The 27018-nt window shown below is 41.7% G+C and overlaps 1 protein-coding gene across 1 annotated transcript in view; it reads right to left on the bottom strand.

The window, feature by feature from the left end:
* Positions 1–25278, bottom strand: part of ext1b (exostosin glycosyltransferase 1b) — a 95099-nt gene extending 69821 nt beyond the window's left edge. The window contains exon 1 of the mRNA XM_053612477.1: positions 22700–25278. Coding sequence (XP_053468452.1) covers positions 22700–23646 — 947 coding nt within the window. The 5' untranslated portion in view covers positions 23647–25278. The remainder of the gene's footprint in view (positions 1–22699) is intronic.
* Positions 25279–27018: the final 1740 nt, after the last annotated feature.

Consider the following 27018-nt stretch of genomic DNA (forward strand, 5'->3'; position numbering starts at 1 on the left):
AAAAACAAAACAACAAAAAAACCATCGAAAGAAATCACAAGTGGGTATTAAAGCATGCTGAACACACTGAACTAAGCACACGTATATCCACGGTTCTCAGGATGTTTTTATGTACGAGAAATGAGACTCAACGTTTGCGTTCTCAAGTTTATGAAGCAGTGGGCTTCACGAAATACTCGTTATATGATACCTGTGTTATTAGTCCATTTGCTGAGCATGTGGTGTGGTTTGGTTTAGTTCACACTGAACATAATTAAACAAACCAAAAATGTCTGTAGAGCTGAAGCTGTACTCATAAAACTTTATCAGCTATGGGTAAGAAATAGAGATGGAAAAAGGTCAACAAAATCAGTCCCTCCAGGATTTTGGATCGCAGAAATTAATGCAAAAAAAAAAAAAAAAAAAAAAAAAAAAAAGAAAAACAGGCAAACTCCGCAATATTCGGAGGAGCTTGCAATTTTTCAAAATTACTGCAGATTTTCAGCAGATTTGGGCCGAGACGCGTCATGTGACATCACAACGCGTAGTCAGCCAAAACCCTCTTCGGTTCTCCTGCGTCAAACATGAGTACAGCTAAAAGGTCTCATTTACTAACAAACAGCACTGCAAAAGACTGCGCAAAACAATTTCGGGAAAGTTTTCCTCAAAAAAAAAAAAAAAAAAAAAAAAAAAAAAAAAAAAAAAAAAAAAACTCTGCAAGCAAAATTTTGAAAAAAGCTGCACCTAAATCAAGCGTTTTTGGCCGCAGCAATCACAAAAAAACTCAACGAAATCCTGTATGTACTGACAAACCTGCCATGTGTGTGTAGAACTGACAACCCCCCCCCCCCCCCACCCACCCAGAGTTCATGCTCAATAAAATTACTAGATAATTGTAGAAATAACTAGAAACATTTTGTGTAAACGTCACCCATTTGTTTCTCCTTGCAGTACTACAGCTCTGTCTTTTGTCTCAGTTTGTGTCTCACAACTCGGTTTAACCAGTTACATCTATAAAATAATCCACGTTTGGTTCCCTTTTTAGGTCAATTTAGAGTCGAGTCACTTTCTCACTTGGATTGAATCACTTGGAATCGCTCAGGTGCTTTTGGACTTTTGATTGCAGTGTTCTCACCTGCCCAAACAAAATACACCAGCTTCTGACTCAACTAGAGTAAACATACTGGGTAATACCCAATACTTACATCTTTACAGTGAGGGAAAAAAGTATTTGATCCCCTGCTGATTTTGTACGTTTGCCCACTGACAAAGAAATGATCAGTCTATAATTTTAATGGTAGTTGTATTTGAACAGTGAGAGACAGAATAACAACAAAAAAATCCAGAAAAACGCATGTCAAAAATTTTATAAATTAATTTGCATTTTAATGAGGGAAAAAAGTATTTGACCCCCTCTCAATCAGAAAGATTTCTGGCTCCCAGGTGTCTTTTATACAGGTAACGAGCTGAGATTAGGAGCACACTCTTAAAGGGAGTGCTCCTAATATCAGTTTGTTACCTGTATAAAAGACCTGTCCACAGAAGCAATCAATCAGTCATATTCCAAACTCTCCACCATGGCCAAGACCAAAGAGCTCTCCAAGGATGTCAGGGACAAGACTGTAGACCTACACAAGTCTGGAATGGGCTACAAGACCATTGCCAAGCAGCTTGGTGAGAAGGGGACAACAGTTGGTGCGATTATTCGCAAATGGAAGAAGCACAAAAGAACTGTCAATCTCCCTCGGCCTGGGGCTCCATGCAAGATCTCACCTCGTGGAGTTGCATTGACCATGTGAACAGTGAGGAATCAGCCCAGAACTACACGGGAGGATCTTGTCAATGATCTCAAGGCAGCTGGGACCATAGTCACCAAGAAAACAATTGGTAACACACTACGCCGTGAAGGACTGAAATCCTGCAGCGCGCGCAAGGTCCGCTGCTCAAGAAAACACATATACATGCCCGTCTGAAGTTTGCCAATGAACATCTGAATGATTCTGAGGACAACTGGGTGAAAGCGTTGAGGTCAGATGAGACCAAAATGGAGCTCTTTGGCATCAACTCAACTCGCCGTGTTTGGAGGAGGAGGAATGCTGCCTATGACCCCTGGAACACCATCCCCACCGTCAAACATGGAGGTGGAAACATTATGCTTTGGGGTTTTTTTTTCTGCTAAGGGGACAGGACAACTTCACCGCATCAAAGGGACGATGGACGGGGCCATGTACCGTCAAACCTTGGGTGAAAACCTCCTTCCCTCAGACAGGGCATTGAAAATGGGTCGTGGATGGATATTCCAGCATGACAATGACCCAAAACCCATGGCCAAGGCAACAAAGGAGTGGCTCAAGAAGAAGCACATTAAGGTCCTGGAGTGACCTAGGCAGTCTCCAGACCTTAATCCCATAGAAAATCTGTGGAGAGAGCTGAAGGTTCGAGTTGCCAAACGTCAGCCTCGAAACCTTAATGATTTGGAGAAGATCTGCAAAGAGGAGTGGGACAAAATCCCTCCTGAGATGTGTGCAAACCTGGTGGCCAACTACAAGAAACATCTGACCTCTGTGATTGCCAACAAGGGTTTTTAAACCAAGTACTAAGTCATGTTTTGCAGAGGGGTCAAATACTTATTTCCCTCATTAAAATGCAAATCAATTTATAACATTTTTGATGTGCGTTTTTCTGGATTTTTTTGTTGTTATTCTGTCTCTCACTGTTCAAATAAATCTACCATTAAAGTTATAGACTGATCATTTCTTTGTCAGTGGGTAAACATACAAAATCAGCAGGGGATCAAATACTTTTTTCCCCTCACTGTACATGTTCACACTTGCATTCTGTAAGCTTTTGTTGGCAAATGATAAGAAAAATCTGGAGGTGTCGTGGTGGTGCTATTTAAGACAAATTGTGTTCCATGTTCTCAGCCTTTTATCATCAAACACACACAATCAAGGCACAAAACAAGTCAGTGGATCTGACTAGAGCTGCAACAACTAATGGATAAAATAGATAATAATCGATTATGAAAATCGTTGTTCATGAATCTCATTATCGATTAGTTGGTCTGCACGCGGTACAATTACTCATTATGTTACTTCTGTTCCGAAAACACGCTCTGGAGAGTAAATACTGAAGTTGTGCCGCAAATGACATACCATACATGTACACTATGCACTATGTACTACCGTCTAGCAGGGTTTCTAATCCGGGGGTACGCGGACCCCTAGTGGTCAGTGGTGTAATTACAGGGGGTCCTTAGGAAAGTTTTTAAAATGTTTAAATAATATTAGATTTTTTTTTTGTTAAATGTATAAAAACATATTCAAATGAGATGTTTTAAAATTAACCAATTGGGTTATTCACGTGTATTCACAAATATCATGATCGTTCATTGATTATTTTAAATTTATTTACAAATGAGATGATAATTTGCAAAAACCTATGTGTGGTTGAGTTCAAGTGTCGCATTGATGGGGAAAAAAATAAGCAAAGGATAATTCAGAGAATCAAATTAAATGTCACAACAACAATAAAATGTAAAAAAAAAAAAAAAAAATCTTGAAATGTTTTGATTAAATTTTAAAATGTCCAATGTTAATATTATTAATGTTAAATATTAATAAAATAAAGTAACATATATAGAAATGACTGTTTAATATATAGCCTATAATTGTTGTGGAGTGAGGGGGTCCTTGTGGATTGTTTGAAATATGCCAGGGGTCCAGAACTCACAAAAGGTTGAGAACCACTGGACTAGTGTATGAATTTTAGAAAGGTAATATCGTCTCAAATGGAACACATTAGTTTTTTACTAACCGGAAGTATAAGCAGAATTATACCCAACTGACTTCCTTCTCTCCTCTCTCAGAGACTGATGTGTCTAAACTCCTCCTCACTAGCCGTCCCACAACCTGTCCTCTTGACCTTATCCCTTCTCACCTTCTTCAGTCCATCTCTCCCACACTATTACCTGCACTCACACACATCTTTAACACATCCCTCTCTACCCTACCTCATTTAAGCAGGCCCGGGTTACCCCACTGCTTAAAAAACCATCACTTAACCCTGCTGTAGTTGACAACTACAGACCTGTTTCCCTCCTCCCTTTTCTTTCCAAAACTCTTGAAGGAGCCGTTTGTAATCAACTCTCCAATTTTCTCACACAGAACAACCTCCTGGACACCAAGAAGTCTGGCTTCAACAGCAATCACTCCGCGGAGACTGCTCTGCTTCCAGTCACTGAAGCCTTACGACTAGCAAGAGCAACCTCTAGATCATCTGCCCTCATCCTACTCGACCTCTCTGCTGCTTTCGACACTGTGAACCATCAGATCCTCCTGTCAACTCTCTCCAGCCTGGGCATCACTGGAACGGTTCTGCACTGGGTGGAATCCTATCTCTCAGACAGATCCTTCAAGGTGTCATGGAGGGGAGGTATTTCTGAAACTCAGCAACTCACAATTGGCGTTCCACAGGGGTCAGTTCTGGGTCCACTCCTCTTTTCTATCAACACTACATCTCTAGGGCAGGTGATTGAGTCTCATGGCTTCTCATATCATTGCTATGCTGACGACACCCAGCTCTATTTGTCCTTCCAGCCTGACGATCCATCCGTCTCTGCACGCATCTCTGCTTGCCTGTCGGATACCTCGGTCTGGATGAGGGAATGGCATCTTAAGCTCAACCTGGCAAAATCTGAGCTTCTCGTCATCCCAGCCTGTCCCTCAATCAACCACAACCTCACTGTACAGCTCAGCTCAACCACACTCAAGCCAACCAGGGCGTCCAGGAACCTTGGGGTGATTCTTGATGACAGCTTGACCTTTACAGACCACATCTCAACAACTGCACGGTCCTGTAGGTTCATCCTGTACAACATCAAGAAAATCAGACCCTACCTCACCGAACAGGCTACACAGATACTAGTCCAGGCTCTTGTTATTTCAAAACTGGACTACTGCAACTCACTACTTTCAGGCCTCCAAGCCAGCTCCATCAAACCCCTTCAGATGATTCAGAATGCAGCAGTACGTCTCGTCTTCAACCAGCCCAAGAGAACCCATGTCACAGCCCTCTTCATCTCCCTCCACTGGCTTCCTGTAGCCGCCCGCATCAAATTCAAGGCCTTGATGCTCACCTACAAGACCTAGCCTGCAAGGTTTACGTTCCCTCACGCAATCTGCGATCAATTAGCGACCGATGTTTAGTAGTTCCCACTCAGCGTGGTGCAAGGTCCCTTTCCAGAACCTTCACACTAACTGTCCCTCAGTGGTGGAATGAACTTCCAACTGCAATCTGGACCGCAGAATCTCTCACCATCTTCAAAAAACAGCTAAAGACCCACCTCTTCCGTGAACACCTAACCAAATCATTTATTAAAAAAAAAAAAAGAAAAAAAAAATTGCACTTACACCTCTACTCTGTGCACTTTGCTTCTTCTGGAACTCAATTAATGGATCTTGTATGGTAGCACTACTTGTATTGCTCCCTGCTTGATATATCGCTTTGCTTGTATTTCCTCATTTGTAAGTCGCTTTGCATAAAAGCGTCTGCTGAATGAATAAATGTAAATGTATAAGCTGCTTCCCAGTCACATGGCACATAACATCATACACACGTAATGCGACGCTACTAGCTTTAGCAGATACCCAGAGTCACTGACAACGACTTTATTCAGTTTATTTTTCCTGTCAGCGTTACCTTTTATTCCCTACACGACCTCAGTCACCATCAGACGGAGGCAAAATCATCAAGTGACTGAGGAAGAAAGTGTGCAACCTCCAAGTCCTCTAAGGCAGGGGGACATTTTATGTTAAACACCATGGAGAAGATAAAACTTTACAAAGCGGCGTTTGTGCAGCAGGGAAGCAGGACAGTGCTGCACGAGCACAATTTTATGTTTGTATCCAAAATGCTCCACTGTGTGTAAGGGGCAGGGGAAACTGCTGCAAGTTGCTTAAGAGGTTTAGTTTAATTTTAAGTTTATTGTCATTATGCTGTATTTGCGCACTTGCAGTGTAAATTCTGTTGTTTATTATAACGGAAGTGATCTATTAGTAACAAGGCCGCATTGCTCCTCACTCGCAGTGGGAGCGCAAGTAAGATCTGTAATGTCTAATTAAAACACTATAATCAAAATTAAAATAAAGTGTCATATATATATATATATATATATATATATAAAAACCCTAACCCTTTGCATGCACAAAAAGCACTGAATTAAACTACAGTCCTAAGTGAATAATATATATTCTGGTGTGTGTGTATTGGGTTCTTTTCAGTCTTATATAATTGGACAAACAGTTGTGTAAAGTTTTAGTCTGAAGTTTATATTTGTAACACTCAGTTTGTGGGTTTTATTTTAAGTAAACGAAAAAAATGGTACTGAAAGTTTGCCCCCCAATCCGATTAATCGATAAATAAATAAATAATATGAAATTCGATTATGAAAATAATCATTAGTTGCAGCCCTAGATCTGACAGAAAGATGTTAAACCATACCCAGTACATTCTTCAGTTTCAGGCCAGTATCAGACCTGATACAGATACTAACATCCATTAGTACAAATGATGTTTTAACGTAAATGAGGATCCCTAGGGGCCCAGCCAGAGAATCACATCGACACCTGACTGTAGCTGTGTAATTTAGCGGTCTCTGTAGCAACGTCTGAGACAAGAAAAAGGCATGAAACCAATTGAATTAGAATTTATCCGAGCCACAGTGGAAAAGCAGTAGCACACAACTGAAAATTATTCTAAAAAGGACTGTAGAAAATTATATGTCACTTCCATAGCTCCTGATTTTAAAAAGGTAGGTTATAAGTGGCTTTTGTCAAATGGGAGGTTTTAAGCAGGTAACCAGGAGCGAGCAAATCAATCACTAGAGTTAATGCACTGTGCCTCCTGCCAGGAAGGCCGAGAAGGAAAGCACTAGAGCAACGAGCAAACCGAGCTGATAAGCACCCTGCCAGCTGTTTTTCTAAATGTTCAGTAAAGACTTCCTGGTGAAGGCAAATAGGCTTGCAAAGAAAATGCTGACTAAGTACTAGATACTGTTTGTTCATCAAACATGACCCAAACGTATCCGATGGATGTCATTGACGTTGGAGCGGTCTGTACAGAGTAACGGAAAAGAATTTGGCATTCAGTTAAATAAAAATAAATAAATAAACAAACAAAAATCCATAGTAGTTAGCTGTTTAAACAGTTATAGTTAGCATATTCCTGTCGGTCATTCTGTTAGCAACATCAGCGTTCATTTTCATTTACATGGTGCTTTCGAGTAATAATTTAGATGAAGTTGTAGAAGGGAATTGAAAAAAGAGTGTGTTGTATATAGTTTTGTTCGAATAAAATCACTAAATGTACTTGCAGAGTTTATCATGTACATTACGTCATGACATTTTCCATACATGTTGCACAGGAGCTATACAGCAATGCATTCTACCCGAGGAAAAAATTTTTAATTACAAATACGCATTTGATAAAATATTCAAGAATGAGCACGCGTCCCAATCCACCTACTATCCGTCCTGAATAGTATTCGAGATTAGATTTAGTGTGTGACAAATTATAGTATGTTGAAATGACCCGTGGTCTACATTTTCAAAACGTGGATCTGTGGACACTTTTTTCAGCTAATATTACCCACAACTCCTTGCGTGATGGAGGAGAAGTTGTGTGGCGGTTTGCTTCGCTGAATTCAACATGCAAACACGGCGGACGAGTGCAACGTCGGTGATGCGTCTTCGGTATTTAAGTGTAAGAACTTAAATGTTAAGCAATAACCCAAGTTTTTTTTTTTAAATTGTCACGTAACAAATGTAACGAGGAGTTTGTTTACAGTGACGGTGTGCGTAACCAGGCAACAACGTTCTCTTCCGCTACATGACGTGTTCGTATGTCCCAGTACTTGCATACTCTTTTGCTACACATAAAATGTATGTACATATTTCTTCACGAAAAGAGTACATACCTTTAGTGCACAGTATAAGTAGGCGAACTCTGAGGCAGCAACTTACAGCCGCTACAGATTTGACACTTTTAGCTTCACACCTTGGGGTTTCGGTTGCCATGACCACTATTTTAGTGGTCATGGCAACTCTATTACTGTCTATGAGGTCACCAAGTATTATAAGGAGCAAAGGTTGTGGTGTAGAGCATTGGAGTAAAAGTTACAGCATCTAATTTGTATGGATCTATACATATTTACTATATGCTAGAGGAAAAATAAATACATTTGAAAAAACACTCTACAAATCTTAACACGCACAGTAAAGATTCCTCTACGGAAGAGTTTACTTAAGAAGCCAGGAATATATCATCTATGAAATTTAAAAAGATGAAATCAAACGACTGCAACTTAGTTATAATAAACAGTTACAACAATTCCTATTTTGCCTGAACAGAATGGTGTGGGCGTGTCAAATCCCATAATACTTCCCCGCAGCGTCTCCCAGGCAACGCAAGCGCTAGTGAAGTGTTAGTACTCGTGAAGTGCTAGTACTAGAAAAATGTGTAGGAATGCAAGAGCGGTGCTTCTGGTTTTTTTTTTTTTTTTTCCCCCGCACGGTGCTCGGGGAAAGCGGCAAAACCCAGTCAAGGTCGTCGTTTGTGTGCAATCTACTGCTCTTGACCTCTTCCAGCTTGTTTGAAAAAGTACATTGATCAGCAGAGCACAACACTGCAACATGCATAACAAGCATGCATATCATTTCGGATTTAATCAAACAGATTCAAATTAGCTTCACTGTACTGCTATTTAACCATCTCGCAGCAGTAAGCGGTTTATTAATATCATGCACTGTAGAGTTTTACTGCTAAAGCTTGGAAAGATCAGACTGCCCATGTCTTCGTTCTGTTTGTAATGTGGAGAGATTTTATTACGCGAGCGTGAAAATCAAAATACACGTTAAATAAAAATACACACAGCTTGTACTAAATGCAGATCATGATTATTTCACTCGTATCGCAGTCACGTGGCTAATTCTCATGGCGCTTTAGTAACAGTGAATTCATTTGAACGAAATATTCCTGATATACCTGAAAAGAAAAAAAATAAAATAAAATAAAATAAAGGCAGAAAAATGGAAATTCAGAAATCTCTTAAAACCGACAATGTTCTTTCTTTTCTTTGGTGGTAAGTTATTTATTCATTTTTTTTAAATTAAAATGTCAAATATACAGGAAATGTAGAGAAGTACTCGGCATTGAATAATTCAAGTCAAACTTAACCTAGGCAAGTTCTAGACTGAATAAATGATGAAGTGAGCAGTAGGTAGAAGAGACTGTATTATTATTATTCCCAGAAGACAGACAGAATTAGGAAGCTCTATGCCACCCTCGCCGGCACTGCACTAAGATGCACGCTACAGTCACAGCGCCAAGCCTGTGACACGACTTTCATTTCCTGTCACACTGGATAGATTTTCCAGCAGAATGATGGACAGGCCGGCTTTTTCAAATCAGTTGACAGTGCTATTGGTGGCCACTCTGGGAAGGGTTGGATTAACAGCGTGCAGAAGGAGGAGGGGAAGGGGAAAAAAAAAGACAAGGGAAAAAGCTAGACTTTTCAGCCCTCCCACAACTTCAGCAATGAGGCAAGAGCCTGCCAAGAGCTCTTCAGAGCACAATGCAACAAATAAATTGCATAGGGGCTAAGAAAGGCCTTCACCGTGGCTTTTTTTCCATTTTTCCTGCAGCTAGACAGCTTTTGTGCTGCAATCCGGTAGGAGGGCATAATGGCAGTGGCTTGGCATGGAAAATCTGCTTCAGAGCCATGATGGATGCCATTGTGCTGTAGCGTTCCCTCGCTGTACCCGATGCTGCCGCACAATGACCACGCCAGCTCGCCTGCCCGAGCCTTTCGTTTCCTTTCATTAAAGCCCCCGGTCTGAGCTGCTAATGAAGCCAGCGTGTAATTACACAGCCACTTGCCCACAGCTACATACAAAAAACCGTGAGGATAATTCCCGGTCTCGAGCATCTTGGCAATGACTGATTTCACCTATGAGCTAGAGAGGTGATCATCTTAGCTTTGCAGTTAAAGCGAGCTAAAGCAGCATTACTTCATAGCAAAAAAAAAAAGGCTTTAATGACACATTTCAAAGTGCAGGGTATTGGGAGCAATTTGGCAACCGGGATGCTGGCCACCTCCCAAGGTTTCTGAGCCGAGAGAGGCGAGGCGAGGCGAGGCGAGGCGAGGGCAATTTGCACAGATGACCTACAGATGGGTCTTCCTGGAGACCCTGGTCAAAAACGCTACATGATCTAAAGAGCATGTGAGAGAAAGGGAACCAAAGTGAGATGTTTCCCCTGAATAAGTCTGTTCACTCGATTGAGTCCAGGAAAGCTGTTTCTCTAGCTACCTAATGCTCTCATGCCTATATATTTAAGGACCAGATTCCATTTACTTCATTTCTTGCTGACTCTCATGTTTCCTCTGACAAGACACACTGGATAAACGCAATGCCCAACAGAGTGCTGCATGGGTCTCCGAGGAACCGTCCAGTCACACATATCCCAGGCTACATGGCTTCACACTGTCTACGCCTGGAGCAGGAAACAGAGACAGATGCTCAAGAGCCAGCAGTCTGAAAACGCCTACAGTTAGTCGGCGTGTGATTCACATACGAGCTAAATTACAGCACTGAATGGTATCCTTCAAGCCCAGTGCCTGCCAATTTCAACCCACATTCAGCCTTTCTCTGTGAGCAGCAGGTCCTTTCTGCTACATAATCTCACTGAGAGGAGCAGCCTCCACACTGAAAGGGACATTTAAGTGAAAACTAGTGCAAGACAGCAAGATGATGGCAGAACAGGTGTTGAGCTTGACAAGGTCATTAGAGGACAGGGTTTTGAACTCGAGCAAGTCCCTTGGGCCTCCAATAATGAAGGTCTACGGGTCAGTGAGTACATTCCCTTAGCTCATAGCGCACCTCATAATTAAGTGCCTCTTCTCCTGTGAAGAACGAGATAGGGAAACCTAAACCTCGTCTCAGGTGTGTGTACTCAATGGAACATGACATGCTGGCATGTGGTCAAGATGGTCTCCCTTTTGTGCTGATTAACTGCTTTATGTTGAGAACCAACTTTGATAAAGGATGAAATGAATAGTCCTGGCTGAAATTCAGGGGATAATGGACTGAAAAAAAAATGGATTCTTTCACTTTTTGTACTGTTGTATAACCTGAACATAATGGTGTTAATTCAAAGAAATTACTAATAAATACAATTGAAACAATTGGAAAATAGTGTGAGAGAAAATATACAGTCTTTACTTCACAAAAGCAAGTAGACAAATAAAAAATGACAAAATTATAATACACAGCCTTAATATTGACCTTGAGGTCACTCGTTCAGGTGTTGTATCAAAGCTGTAGTGGAAGTATCCTGACAAAGGAGGAAAATTATTTTGAGTAAAAATCCTCATTATTTTCTCTTTTTCAACTGAAAACCATTTGAAATTTCAGTGCATCCTTAGCTATCCATAGCTGTACAGGATATTCAACTATGTTCAAGTTCTACCTTGAGTCCAACATCATCACCTGACTAGCTAGCTACCTGACTACCTAGATAAGACGTATTGCTCATCTACAGTGCTTCTGTAAATGGCCAGATCAGCACTCTACCCTAACTCTTGACGGTTTTTTTCCTAGTCTCCAAACCTCTAACCTCATACACTAAATGGCTGAAAGTCTGTGGACACCTGACCATCACACCCATCTGTGGTTCTTCCCCAAACTGTTGCCACAAAGTTGGAAGCATACAGTTGTATAGGATGTCTTTGTATGCTGCAGCATTACAATTTCCTTTCAGTGGAACTGAAACCTGTTCCAGCATCACGATATACACAAAGCCAGCTCCATGAAGACATGGTTTGAGAAGATTGGACTGGAAGAACTCGAGTGTCCTACACAGATCCCTGATCTCAACCCCCACTGAACACCTTTGGGATGAACTGGAACGCTGTCTGTGCGCCAGGCCTCACTAATGCTCTTGCGGTTGAATGAGCACAAATCCCCACAGCTGCACTTCAAAATCTAGTGGAAACCATCCTAGAAGAGTGGAGGTTATTACAAGGGGACTAAATCTGGGGACAGGATGTTCAACAAGAACGTATGGGTTTGATGATCAGGTGTCTACAAACTTTTGGCCATATCGTGTATGTAGGATGGAAAAGCATTCAAAGTACCAAACAAAATTTGTTTTTAAAGTCCAGCAACATTCTGACCACTTTAGAACTTTGATTCCTAAAAGGTTTATACATGTGGAATGCATAGTCGTGGTCGAGCTAGTGTGGGGAGAAAAAAAAAAAACCAAGAGGTAAAGTCAAGCGCTGGAGGCATTGCTGACTTGCAGGAAGGTGGAAGGTCTAGAGCTGTTTTAAAAAAAAGAAAAGAAAAAAAGCTTAACACACCAATACAGGACGTAACCTGAAGCGTCAATATTCCACCATCAGCAATCAAGTGCAATCCTCTGCGAGGCAGATAAGCTGAGGCACAAATTACTATGGAAGAGAATGCCAGCTTGATTAAGATGAAGTGTTTCCTATTCTCCTGCTGTTCATTCCCCTCGTACAGATCACAATCTGCAAGTGGTAAATTACACTATTTAAGATCAAGATGACTCTGTATCGCTGCACTTAAATTTAGCAGAACAACATCTTCAGGACGTTTCAGAACTTTCATTTCTCCATCAGTCATCTATTGATATTCAGGGTATGAAGCTGTGACTGATTCCAGATCAGCATCTATAGCTGCTGATGCCGTCAACAAGCTGTCTCCTCGACTGAACGCACTTATGATAAGCACACATACAGCCTGTCAATCACCGGCAGACGGGAGACAGCAGCTGCAAAAGCAGCTACTGGAAGGCTGTAAGTGATGCTTAGAAAAGCTTCCGAGATATGAAGTTTAAAAAAAAAAAAAAACATCCAAGAACTCCAGGACAAGCTGGAAGCGATTCCACATACCTTATTCTTATAGTGAATTACGTTAGCTACAGCTATGGAACGATGGATTTCAAAAAGCCAGCTGTGAGAAGACTTGGGAAGCATTTTCCTTTCCAAACTTTTATTCAAAACCTGGAGAGAGAGAAAAAAAAAAAAGCAGAGGAAAAATCTTTTTTTTTTTTTTTTTTTTTTTTTTGCAGTTCCTTAATGCGGAGGTCATCACATTTGCCGTTTCATGTACAACAAGAAAGTTATTTCCTCTTAAAAGAACCAGGCTACTCCTAAAAGACTGGGTTTACAGTGCAAAAACAAGACCTTATTACAAACAAACAGACACTGGTGTGGAGAAGTCACTAGCCTAAAAGTCCAGGGCAAGCAGATTTCATGTCTGAGCTATTCATTTTTAATTCATAGGAGAAGCAGGATCAACAACCAGAAAAAGAAACTTCTTATTCACTACAGGAAAACAAAAAAAAAAGTCTTCATTTGGCATGCACGCTTTAAATTTTTTTAACGTACTTTACATCTATATATATACACATATATATACATATATATACATACACACACACACACACACACACACACACACACATACATTATATATATATATATATATATATATATATATATATATATATATATATATATATATATATATATATATTTTTTTTTTTTTAATCACAGATTTGTTTTCGTCATATTTACTGAACCACTGAACCATTTTTTCAGTGATAGGTTTCCAGGCAACCAAAACAAGGGACTAAGCAAGTACATTGGAGCTTTTATATGCTCGGTGGACTAGCTAATGAATTTATAACTTGTCCAACCCTAGAACACACTCACAATGAGCAAACAGGTTGGGTGACACCGCAGTGCCGAGACTACTGAAATGATCTGTATTTTTCAAGCAGCATTTGAAGAACAAACAGTATGGCTAATAAATATGGCATTGCTCTGTGTACCAAGGCAAATGATGAGTTAGATGACCTTGCAAAGCTCTTTCCAGAGGATTAAATGTCATAACAACGATCAGAAAGAACCTGCTCTAAATCACTGAGAAAAAAAAAAAAAAGAGGTTAATCTAACGAAGAGGCTATAATCTTGGCTGGATTTGCAGATTGATTAGTGGACCTTTGCTTAATTAATCAGTAACTGACTCTCATTTCCAGTGGCAACCCATCTAATAGGGTCAGTAAACCATTAAACAAGCTCAAAGACACGTTTCGGCATCTGGGCCAACTTGGCCCATGATGAGGAGCTGAGGGGAAAAAAAAGAGAAGCAAGAGCTGGACTAGCATGTTTCATCTGCTCTAGTCTGGAAGAACTAATGCAACTTAGAGAAATAATTATATACAACACCACCTTGAGCTTTCCAAGACTTCTCCGAAATGATACTCCTCGTTAAGAGTAACTGAATAATGAATTTAAAACATTAATCACAAGTCAAACTCAACAACTGTATGATGATTTCTGACTCCCAAGAGCCCACGTTTTATAATCCTGTAATCCTGTGATCCAAGCTCAGCTGAAATTCGAATAATGAATCCACAAAGCAGAAAACAAAGCGAGAACACCTGTCTGCACGACTGTATGAGTGGACATGCTGGTAAAAATTGCAAGTATAAATGAATAAACCACAGCTGTTGAATAATTCAGCTGCTTTACTGCCAGGGTTCCACATCACTGGATACATTTAAAGCAGCTCCAGCACTTGGCCAAACAAGAAGCGCCAGGGAAGCAAACTACTGGAGCGCGGCGGATTCCCATGGAGTGGCTGGGGATGGAAGCTGACAAGAAAACACATCCAGGATTTAAGCAGTCAGAAAACTAGTAACCGGGTCAGGAAAAGAAACCAATCAAAGCCATTCAAAAGGTGACAATTTGTAACAAAAATAAACGAAAAGAACTTAAACGAGACGTTATCTCGAGTAATCTTCCCAGATTTTGTAAGCACGGAATTACAAGTTGCAACCTCACCTTGAAGATCAGGAGGTTGCACCTCTGGACAAATGTAACAGAATATAAAACTGGATCATCAGTTCTTGGCCAGACCATGAGTCTGCTTTGTGTGTTTGATACCCAGGCACCCGACACCCCTACATTCCACCATGCAAAAGCCAAATCGTTTGATTATTTTGATGCAACAGAGGGACACTGACTGCCGTGGAAAAATGACCAGACCTCAATCGCATAGAAAATGTGCACGGTTACTCAGATCAGCAAGTGAAAACCAGAAACAAAAAGGTGTCAAAGTAGAAGTGGAGTCAGTGGAAGAATGGGCTAAAATTGATACTGGTGGCATCCTTACCCTACAGTACTGTAAAGCGAGGATAGGTGTGACTAAGTATTAGGAAAGAAATTCCATATGACTAATTTTTGCGTGAGAAAAATGGACCTGGTACTTCTTACTTCAGAGGGTTTCAAACAGGCACGCCTTGCATCTAACCACCACTTGGTTCTCAAAGGGGGGATAATTAAAAAAAACTACTTGGGCCCACTATACCAACACCACTGCCATACGCGCCCCCCCCCCAAAAAAATCCCTTTCTACCAACCATGGCTCAGACACCGAACCATTAAATGGGGCAGAATCTGCTAAATGAGGATCAGTGGAATTGCAGTCCAGGGTTCAAAAGCAAAGAGAGATCAGAATTTAGTCTCTGGCTGGGAGATAAGTAAAAGAAGTTTTGAAGGGTATGTGGGAAATTCGGGCAGGAGGGGAGGGCCGTAATAGCTTCTCTTTGAGCTTTGAAAGACGAGGTGGGTGCTGGGATTGAGAAACGAGGGGGGCATGGTGTCAACAAGGCACAGGCTCCAAAAGAATTTGAGCAAACTTTGGCACAAAGGAGCCCCTTGGTGCCTGGGGAACAGAGTGAGAAAAGAGAGAGAGAGAGAGAGAGAGAGAGAGAGAGAGACACACACACACACACACACACACACACACACACACACACACACACACACACACACACACACACACACACACACACACATTTAACTGGAGAGGAAGTCAAATCAAGTCATAAAATAGCACAAGCCATTAGATCAGCTAGTACTTAAACAAAACGCTCTTTTTAACAGAGACAACCCCCTCCCCAGCTTACACAAATATACACGCACATTCTTCAGTCAGTAATACTTTAAAAACGCACTGTAATTACATGGAACTGGGCGTGAGGTGCAATAACAGCTTTTCATTTTGAACAAAAATAATCCAGCAGTACACTGATTCTATTGTGCTCACAGTCAGCAAGCTCGGTAACTGACAGTAATGGACAGCACTCTTAAAGGGTGATGAATCCTAGTGAAGTGGACACCATAAAAATGCCCCCTCGGGCTGTTTACACCCCCACGCTCCAGAGTGAGGCAGACGGGAAGTCTTGTTCCTGCTGGACCTGGTCCACAGAGGTCATACAAAAGTAGGCCAAGTCTCCTGTCCAAGAGTCAGGCCAGAGCTGAGGAACATCTAATAACCGTGAGAAAGACACACAAGACCTCACAAAGAAAGAGTATGATGATGCATGAGGTCAATGGCTCATTTGTATCCCAAAACCCCATTCCAACCAATCATCTAAAGGCCAATCATCTGACCAAACAAAAAGGCTAGCTCAGCTCACGGAGAGCAAACACAGGAGCCGTTTACTTTCTACGTCCTATATCCCCCAACCCTCATAATCCCCCAAATCCATCCAATACCAAGCACCTCTTACGGAAAAATAAAAGAACACGTACAGCTTCCTGACATCAGCAATGACAAAGCAGCAAGTTTAGATAGCTCATCTGAGGTCCTGTTTACAATTTATGAGAGACTGAATTTGCACAAAAAGGTCCGTCAGGTTCAACTGAAGGCTGGAATTAGACCATCAAACTCTCATGCTAGCCTGATGTCACAGCAACACTCGCCAAGTTCACTCGACTCTCAGTGACCGGGTCTTACTGCATGTAATTTACTGCAGTCCATTCTATTAGTTTGCCTTATTATTCTATTGGACTATTATTATTACTCTATTAACTGGCTTTTAGGAGAAACCTGCTCTCCCTCATGTCCTTCAGCAGATCCTGACAAAGGATATGATTCAACTTCGCAAGCAAAGCTAAAATGGCTTTTGAAAGTATTATCTCAGAGGTATGATACATCATGATGAGATGCATCATGATGGCCTTTGTGTTGAAAAATGTGATGTACCTTGTTGAAATAAGCATTCTGTTAATTATGCATCTTTCATGACGAGCCTACGAGATCTGCACTTTTCAGAAAGTCAGATAGCTCTAGATAGCAACAACCAACACGCATTATACGTTATACGGTTACATGACATTATAACGGTTAAATAGAGCTCTTCAGTAGCTTTCAAACAACACCAAAGGTTACTGAAATCAGCCATTTTAGCCGACTTTGGAGCTCTATTTCTGCTACAGAGCTCATTATGTTTCAGTCGATCATTTAAGTCCCCAGGTCAAATACTTCGTTTATTCAAGCAAAATTTTGGGGAGAATTTATAAACTTATTCATTTTTTTTATTTATATATAAATTGTCTGTATAAATAAATACGATACAGACAAAAATACACACTGTTTTGCATTTTTTCCCATGAAAAAATTTGTCCTTTCAATCATACTTTTTCTTCATTTAAATTTTATTCTTAATATTCTGTGAAAAGCACCGAATCAAAATCTTGAAGCCAGTATTGTGAATTGAATCCAATCCTGACCACTGTCTCGTGTACACCTCTTTGATCTCGGTTTACTTCAGTAAACACTATTCCATCTTGGCACGAGTATTTTGGTGAGCCAGTGGTCCCCTCTTGACACACGCCTTTCAAGTAACCTGGCGCAAACAATTTTCACACAAACGTCCTTACAAGTCCTTTGATCTCAAAGGCACAGAAAGGAAACTGTCCTCTCAGAAGAGTCCTCAATTGGGAGCCAATCAACAGTCTGGCATTGTAAAGGACTTTTCAAAGGGAAAAGCCAATTGCCTGCCTGCCTCTTGTTTCCGAATGGCCTTTACCACTTTATATTCCACATATGAGCATCAAGTGGTGCATGACACACCAAGAAAACAAAAAGGGACTTACAGAAAGTCTTCCTAACCTTGTAAACTTTATCCTTAAACTATATTAGCCCTTCCAAAGGCTTACAGTGGACAGAAGCAGTCCGTCAGTTACAGCCATAGATGTAGGACACAAAGGTCCTGACCTTGCTAGCTGCAGATGGTTTAGGGGATTTGTTTTTAACCCCAAGTTGTCAAATTTAATATGGAAATGGCAACATCCTGATAACTTGGTGGAAGACCATAGTCTAATATGTGGAGAAATGTGCATTCCAAGCAGTGATGACTCATTCTCCACTGATCTAAGAAGACACTTTAGGTTTTCCCATAGACTTAATCTCCCATTATGTTTCGTGCTCACAAGATGCTACACTTCCAGATTTTAGCTTCTTACTGAAAGGTATGCAATATACACCTGACATAGCTAGGATTATTAGAGAACATTCGATATATGCGAGTGTTCACACCTAGCCAAATCAGCCTACTAGTTGGTGTGACATGAGCTGATTGATGTAATGTTTGCTGCAGGGTACATGGCACTTTTAATGTAGTGCTGGGTGATTTTCAGTATGTTCTTATCAAGACCGCACATGTTTAGATATACATATTTAAATTTCCATGAACACTATTCAGAATATGAATCCAATATGAAGGAAAAACACAGCCTCCTTAACTTGATAAATGCCACCTGCTACAGCCCGCGCTACCCCAAAACGTACACTTTTAAACATACAATTACTTTTGTTTCTAAAAGCATCAAACAACATATTTGATCAGAATGAATATTTTAGTCAGAGTTATTGCGCTTCCTGTCTGTCGCGCGCTGTTTGATTGACGCGCATGTGTGGACTCGCGTTAATTCAGTGAAGTTTAATGGAGACTCGCTCGCTGTCAGGACGAGGTTTTATATAAAATAAATACTGGCGTGAATTTCTAACATTTATAAAGATATAAGGATAAAAATGTCATTTCTGCGCTGAAGAAAACATGTCTGGAACACATTTAATGTGTGTTAATATGTCACGTCAATACACTTACGAGTTTGTTTGAAGTGCTTAATATAAAACACTCATGTTTTGGACGACCCGGATCGTGCACTTTTCACGCAGCAGCTCACTTTGTGACTCTGTGTTTCTCAGATGGGTTTTATTCATAGAAATGCGTTTTCACCGTTGTGAAGTGACGTCACTAATCAACATTTTACTGATTAGTGGCAACCAATTGGTACAGTACTTCAACAAATAGTTACAGGATAAGTCTGGTGGGATTAAGGACATAAAATAGTGATATAGCAAATCATATTTCTGCAGACATGCGAGCACCGAGTTAGGGATTTTCTGCTCATCATTTTTCCCTGAAGGAATGTCAATATGATAATCCCCTTGAATGTGGGTGAGCAGGACAGGCAGAACACGTAGAAACGTTGCAATGAGGACTAGCGTCACGTCCACACACACGAAATACGGTTGTAGATATACAGATAAAGTATACAGAATAAGATAGCTAGCATATGCCTCAATCTAGTTAGGCAGAGACCGTTATTAAAGACATTTTAAATACTTTTAACTGTTACAGAACTAAAAACATGGAAAGATAAACATCTACATAGAGCGCGCTCTCTCTCTCTCACACACACACACACACACACACACACACACACACACACACACACACACACACACAAAATTTAAAAAATCCACTGATTAAGATAAGGCAGTCACACCACATTATACACAGAAATATATAATAAACCACCAGTAATTAAGCAGAACACTATTTGGACTAATTAGCTCCACATTAGCATTTTACACACACTCACTCACTCACTCACTCACACTCTCTCTCTCTCTCTCTCTCTCTCTCTCTCTCTCTCTCTCTCTCTCACACACACACACAATTTATTAATGCAATAACAATGCAGAAACAAATAACAGAAGCAGTAGGGAATCCTGCCAGCAAGACTTGCACACCGGATTTTCACAAATTTTTCACAAGCATTCTTGTTAATCTCAGTCTAATACACACTGTACTAAAAGCACAAGTAACCACATAGTGCATTTATTTCATTCATAATTAAACGCCTGGCATAAAATGGGCTTGTAAAAGAATAATTAAAAAAAAAAACAAAAAAAACACCACACTCATGGTTCACTACACACCGAGAGAAAGAAGTCCATTCTGAACCATAAAGTGTATAGAATGGGGAATAGAGAACAGAGCGCTCCCCAAATAATTCCTGCAAATTAACATCAAACATGGCCATGGGCAATTGATAGACTCAAACACTTTCCCTTCCTCTCTACAAGATGATCTGAAGGAATTTGAACTCGCCCCGTCAGAAGCGGCTGACATGACAAATCGTGATGGAAATTTGCCATAAAAAGTCAGCAGGGGGGGTTACGGGTGGGAATTAGGCTAACCAGAGCGATCTGACCGCTGTCCTTGAATGGCCGGAAGCACGGCCATACAGCCAACGGAGCAGAAACACTCGGGTTAAATTTAACCAGGTTAAATATTAAAACGGCCTTTCAAGTCAAGTTCCTCCTCCTGGACCTCTGCAGTACAAATATTATCCGTCCACGTCTGCACGCTGACTCATTTTCCAGGAAACACAATCTGTTGAATTGGAGAAAATGGTTTCAAGACAAAGATGGAACAGCAGCCAGACTGAATATCCAGCATGGACCAGGGATTTATAATCATTTCCTCCATCTGTATCTGATCAATTTGACAACTTCCACAAATCACTGAGATGGATAGGATTTCTGTGCTTCCCCAGATTATAGGCAGTGACCAGTGTGAGCCTTTGAAGGACCTCAATGATTCCATTGTTTACCAATGCATGGCACTGGAGACCTATTGCAGCATGGTAAATGGAAGAATTTGGCCTCCAGCACCAGATTTCTACTCCATGTGTGGTAGGCACACAGGCCTGGCAGTGGTTGCGTTGTATTGTGGCTTGCCTAGTAATAGTGTTACGCAAAGACAATGCTCAAAACCTTGAAGCTTAACTCTGGTCAAGGAGAAAGTCCGAGATTGATAGGAATTCTCAAAAAGCCGTGCTTCGGGTCTTGGTAGAAGTATGAACTGGCCGCAACACCAAGCTGGATTCAGCACTGAAACCACGAGTGACATAATACATGCAATACTCGAGGTTAGTTGTAGATATGAGCAGCATATTATTAGAAATGAGGACACTGGAGGGGAAAAACTGTCAGCTGGTCGAAATGTTACACAGTTTTTACAATAGTAGAGCCAACTCAGGAACTTTCTACTAAGGTTCCACAAGAAAACATGCATAAACATCTGGAATCACAATCAACCAATGGCCGAGGGGTTCACCAACAGCATGTGGAATGTTGGATTGGATTGGGCAGTCCAACAGGAAAGATGACATTCAAATAAAAGAGGAAAAAAGTGTTTTCAAACAGTCGCGTACAAAAACCACACATGAGCTTCAGGCTTAATTAGCTAATTTAATCAACTCCACCAGTTCCCCCCTCACCAGACACCCACAAAAAAAGCAGCAATAAAACATGAAAACCATATCAGATGGTGTAGTTCTGCTTGGATCAGCTTGCTCATGTTCCCAATGCACACGGACACGCATGCACACCACACACACACACCCAATTAACGTCAGTGTGTCCTGCTGAGCAGCACCTCTGCAGTGCCATGGGAGGTAAGGGTTTGATGCCAAAAATATCCCTGCACATTAGTGCCATAGCTAAGCACAAGTGGGAGGCTGAGCAGCAACCTAACCCAGGTGCGATGACACACTCGGCATGAAGCGAGAATATGAAGAAGTCAGTGATGAATATTCGTTATGAACTCAGTACAGATTTAAAAGATGTTCAACATTCAATGACCATTAACAACAACAGGTTTGCAGTTTTAAAAAAACAACAAAAAACAAACAAACAAAAAATACACACACTGGAGTGTTTACGAATTATATTAGAAATTCCAGACCCCTAACTTTGACAGCAGGCAATCCTTCTTCACAGTAATCCCACTAACATGATGCATGCTTTCATCCTAATCTGCAGTCATTTTTTTTTTTTTACTAGAATAAAGCTACAATTTGTTTGACAGTTATGAAAGCTTCCCTCAACACGCTGGGTTTTGGTGAACCGTATCAAAAGAATGAGTCAGAAGAAAGGTAAAACACCAGAGTGCAATATGAGAGGAGAAATTCCTTCGCTGGAAAGCGTGAGAAGTGATTTAGCCTGCACACTTTCGAATAAACTACAGACTGAGGGTCCTTAAAGCATCTAATCTGGCATTCAATGACTATTTCTCTGCATGTCAATAGCCACTAAAAGTGAACTCCATTCTGTGGGAAAGCTCACGGTTTTATAGTTCCCAGTGTTACCATTTCAAACAGTGCTTAGGTTGAGATGTTTAACATGTCCCAATGCATTCACTTGCTAATGGATGTTTATTTTGATAAGCTTTGGACAGGACTTGTAACAAAAGGGATTCGATCAATCATCAGATGAACACTTTTTCAAAACTTGTGCCACTAAAACCAGTCAAACCTTTTGGATTATTATCAGACATTCAAAAATAACTCACATAGAGGTAGAGGGGCCCCTCAGGGCCTGGATTAAATACTTTGCATTTTCAAGAGATGGAAAAATGGCCTCTGGAAAACCGGTGAGAACGTGCAAAATGACTCGGTCCTGCAGAGTTAATATTCAGGACTTACTTGTCGTACTCTGCGTTGTCACGGTCACAGCGTGCATCCTTGTGCTTCTGCCAATCCTTCCCATGTTTACATGTGGTCAGCAGAACCACATCTTCTGCGTTATGGACATGATACAAAGCGTTCCTCGTGTCCGAGCCAATCCCTGTCAGATAGCGCTTGCCTTTGAACACAAGCATGTACTTCCGAAAAGGTGGGATCGTGTTGTACTTGAGGTATCCCCTCTCGCCACCAGTTTTTGGATGCTCCTTGGGAAAAAGTGGGATGGACACGTCGAAGCGTGGCCGAAAGGTCTCTGTGCTGATGCTGGCCTTGGCTAACATGGCCTGGCCGATGTCAAAACCCAGGTCCTCCGTATAATCGGGCCAGGTGCCCGAGTACAAGTTGAAGATCAGGTGGTTCCGGCCGTCGTTCCACAGCGGTAAGCTCTGCACCTTGGCTCGCAGGTTGTGCACATAATGCGGGGAGAGCTGGTCCCGGTCCAAGGTGTCCAAGCTCAGCACGAAGACACACGCCTGGCCCGGGTCGGACGTGTAAAAACGGGAGGTCTCGATCGTAGCCAAAATGTTCAGGTAGCTCTCGGAGATCTTCTCGCCCTTCTGCTGCGGGTACACGTACACCTTGAAGCCGTTCCGGCGACATAACGAGAAGTCGAAGCACGAGTCCATGCGGCAGCGTTTTCCTTTATACACGCTGGCGTGCACGTCCCGCTTGTGCCTGGGAGACGTGTGGATGTTGTACTCCTCCGCGTCGGTTTGGTCCCACGGGCTGAAGGAGTTTAAGCGGTCGGAGAAGTGCGGCCACGGCTGCTCGGAGCGGCGATATCCGTGACGGCTGCGCTCATGCCGGCTCTTTCCGCCCGGGGACACCGGGATGCCCGCCAGGTAAAAGAGCAGGAGCAGGAAGGCGCCGGTGAGCAGCGAAACCAGGTAGCGCTTTTTGGCCTGCATTTGGTCCTGAGAGCTGCCGGGCCCTGCGAACGTCTGCGAACAAATCTCGAAGTTTGTCTCTCACCGCCTCCGGATACTGCCACGCCGCTCCGCCATCTTCCAGCCTGCCAGGATTCCCGAGCCGCCTGAGCCTCCCTCTGCTTCGGATACCGATCCCGTGCCGAGCCGCTGATCCAGCGCATGTGGGCGACTTTACCGGCTTATTCCCGCACTCTCCCTCGGCTGACTAGTACGAGCATTTCAAGCCCCATAGCTGACTGTAAACAAACCTGGTGTGTTCCTCAGGGATTTACTTCACCCATTAAAACCCTTCCAGTCTGTTATGAACTTCCAGCGAGTCGCACAGCACTGCTACTTTTTAATCCCAGTGGAGCGATTGATATTAATAATAATAATAATAATGATGATGATGATGTTGATGATGATGATGGTGATGGAGAGGGTTGATCGCTGTCTGTATGATCCCAGCTCTCCTCACTCCTCCGCTCACTTCAACTCCATTAAATCCTTCTCAGAGTATGAAAGGTGGAGGTCACGTCATCCTAACCACACTAACCTTACAAATCCCTGCATTATAGCCTACTCTTATTCCTTTCATCTCTTCCGAGCGTCACGCGCAAGAAGTAAATCCTTTCATGAGGACCGCAGGATTGAAGCAGAAAGAGAGAGAGAGAAGACTTCGTGAGTCGAGGTTTATCCAGGAAATAACGTGAACCGAGTAGTTCAGTCCCGTCTTCCTAATCACCGTTTGCTCAGTTGTTCCGATTGTTACTCTGTTACATTCCAATCTCGACACGACGGCGGATTACGTTACGTCCCATCGCGCTGCATTGTGCGCTCTCATTGGACCGTGTGGCCACCGGAAGAGGCGGGGCTTCCATAGCGCACCCATTCATTACCGGAGTGCAGTCCATTTAATCGAGGTGGTACGTAAAGTGCGTAACGTAACGCGCATTAACGAGTCTAGTACTACAGCTGGAGCAATGCATGTGCTGACCGAGCCTACTATCACAACACACCCTACAGGAAATATGGAGAAACATGAAAACACTTGTTACATGATTTCACATCATATTCATTCAATCAAACCTGCAGCATCTATTCTGCACACAACCAGTCAGTCTCCATACATATAGGGGGAATGAATCATTTATGTATTTGCTTCTTTAATTAGTTTAACAAAATGTAGGCTGACTTTATTCGCAACACATCTTCTACATGATTGCCATTTCTCAGCGTGGCTCAAGGTCCCATTCCAGAACCTTCACACTATCTGTCCATCAGTGGTGGGATGAACTTCCAACTTCAATCTGGACCACAGAATCTGTCACTATCTTCCAAAAACAGCTCAAGACCCACCTCTTCTGTGAGCACGTAACTAACCCCTGAAAATGCCAACCCCCACATTATGTTTAAAAAAATAAACAATAAAAAAATGACACGGAAATCAATTAAAAGATCTTGTATGGTGGCACTACTTGTTACTATTGTTCTCCGCTTGATCGATCGCTTTGCTTGTATGTCCTCATTTTGTAAGTCGCTTTGGATAAAAGCATCTGCTAAATGAATAAATGTAAATGTAAACGTCTTTGTAAACACACACCGAGTCGTCTCTCCCAATCATGATGAACTCAGGTCAACACATTATGCATTATACGCATTATACTGGATTTTTTCCTGGTGCACCATGGCCTTCTTCTGTCAAAGGCATTCTTAACGGCTGAAATATATATATATATATATATATATATATATATATATATATATATATATATATATATATATATAAGTGTTAATTTCCCCTATGCATGGAGACACCCTGTATAGCTGGTTGAAAAGGATGAGACATAACACCTAACTACGGAAGCCCTAAGAGGCCATGCATTATTATTATGATTATTATTATTATTATTATTATTATTATTATTATGTTCTCTTTCTTTTTTCTCTCTCGTGATCTCGACTTTTAATTTTCTTGTGATCTCGAAATCACACCACCATCTTTCAAACATCATTCTGTAGCCATGCAGAGGTCCTGGTCCGTCAAGCTGGCTGGGTAATAAAACTGACTACACGTTCAGGGTCGCCATATTGTCTTCGACGTAAAGTTGTAGACATGACAGCCTACTTCTCAAGTGTTGGACACTAATGTGGAAGTTGTCCATTACTGACAGGAATAGAGTTACTCCAGCTTGAGTTCCTGAGCAAAGTAAAAATGAATTTGTTCATCCATGATGCTGCAGGATGGTGCTAAACTTTTACTGCCTCCCGAACAATAAAAACGACATGTTGTTATGTCGAGTACACCCTCATCACACAACTCAAAGATGTTTTCATGATACACGATATTTCTCATGCGGTTAAGTTTGCGAACAAAGTACAAGCAAATCAGCAGTGCTGCATTAAACCATTCATTCATTCATTCATCTTGAGCTTGAGACTATCTCTGGAACACTGGGTGCGAGGTGCGAATACACCCTGGATTGGATGCTAAGTCTATCTCAGGACACCACACACACATTCACACATAGGGGTTGAATGTTTTTTTCGAGGGAGGTGGGAGGAAACCGGAGAACCCAGAGGAAACCCACGTGAAACTCACGGTAACTCGAGCTCAGTATCCAACAGGGCACCCTGGAGCTGTGAGACGGCAACACTGCCGGCCGTGCCACCTTGCCGTCTGCATTTAAATGATGTTTTACAAAAATAAACGATTTATTCATTCATGGATAAGTGAAACAATTCTTAAAAATTTCATTGTATCTTCCAAACAGCTGCTTGTGACATTGTGCAACATGGTCAGTATTAAGAAAGCACTGACAATGCACACAGCACAAATTACAGAAGACTCTTAATACATAATTGAATAAAAACGTTTATTTCCTCATAAATATACCAGAGGAGTTCTCTGCATCACTCCCTTGCTATCTGCTCCTCATTTACTCCACAGCCACCCTGCTGGCTGGAACTGGGCATTAAATCCCATTATAATGACTTATTAATGATCATTATCAATCATACCTAATCACAACTTTCACTTTTGCTGAAGAATCTTTTTTTTTTTTTTTTTTAAGTGGTGGACAGTAACTGATTGGACTGGAGCAGCTGGTTGTTGGAGAGGTGGGTTACCTACAGGATTGCCTTTTGTTCCTTGCTGCAGATTAGCGGCCCTGCTCTAAAGCACTTCCTTCTCCACACAGCATAGCAACCTGCGATAAAAAGCCTCAAATTTGGGCCACTGTAAACAAATACTCTTGTCTGAAGGAGGTGCATCATGGGTGCAGAGAGTTCTAAGATCAGGGAGAGACAAAACAGCCTTTGAGAGTCCTCCAGCAGACCCTGATTCATGGCCCGATAAGGCCACACGAGATG

The sequence above is a fragment of the Ictalurus furcatus genome, chromosome 24 (genome assembly GCF_023375685.1).
Source record: "Ictalurus furcatus strain D&B chromosome 24, Billie_1.0, whole genome shotgun sequence".
Taxonomy (NCBI): domain Eukaryota; kingdom Metazoa; phylum Chordata; class Actinopteri; order Siluriformes; family Ictaluridae; genus Ictalurus; species Ictalurus furcatus.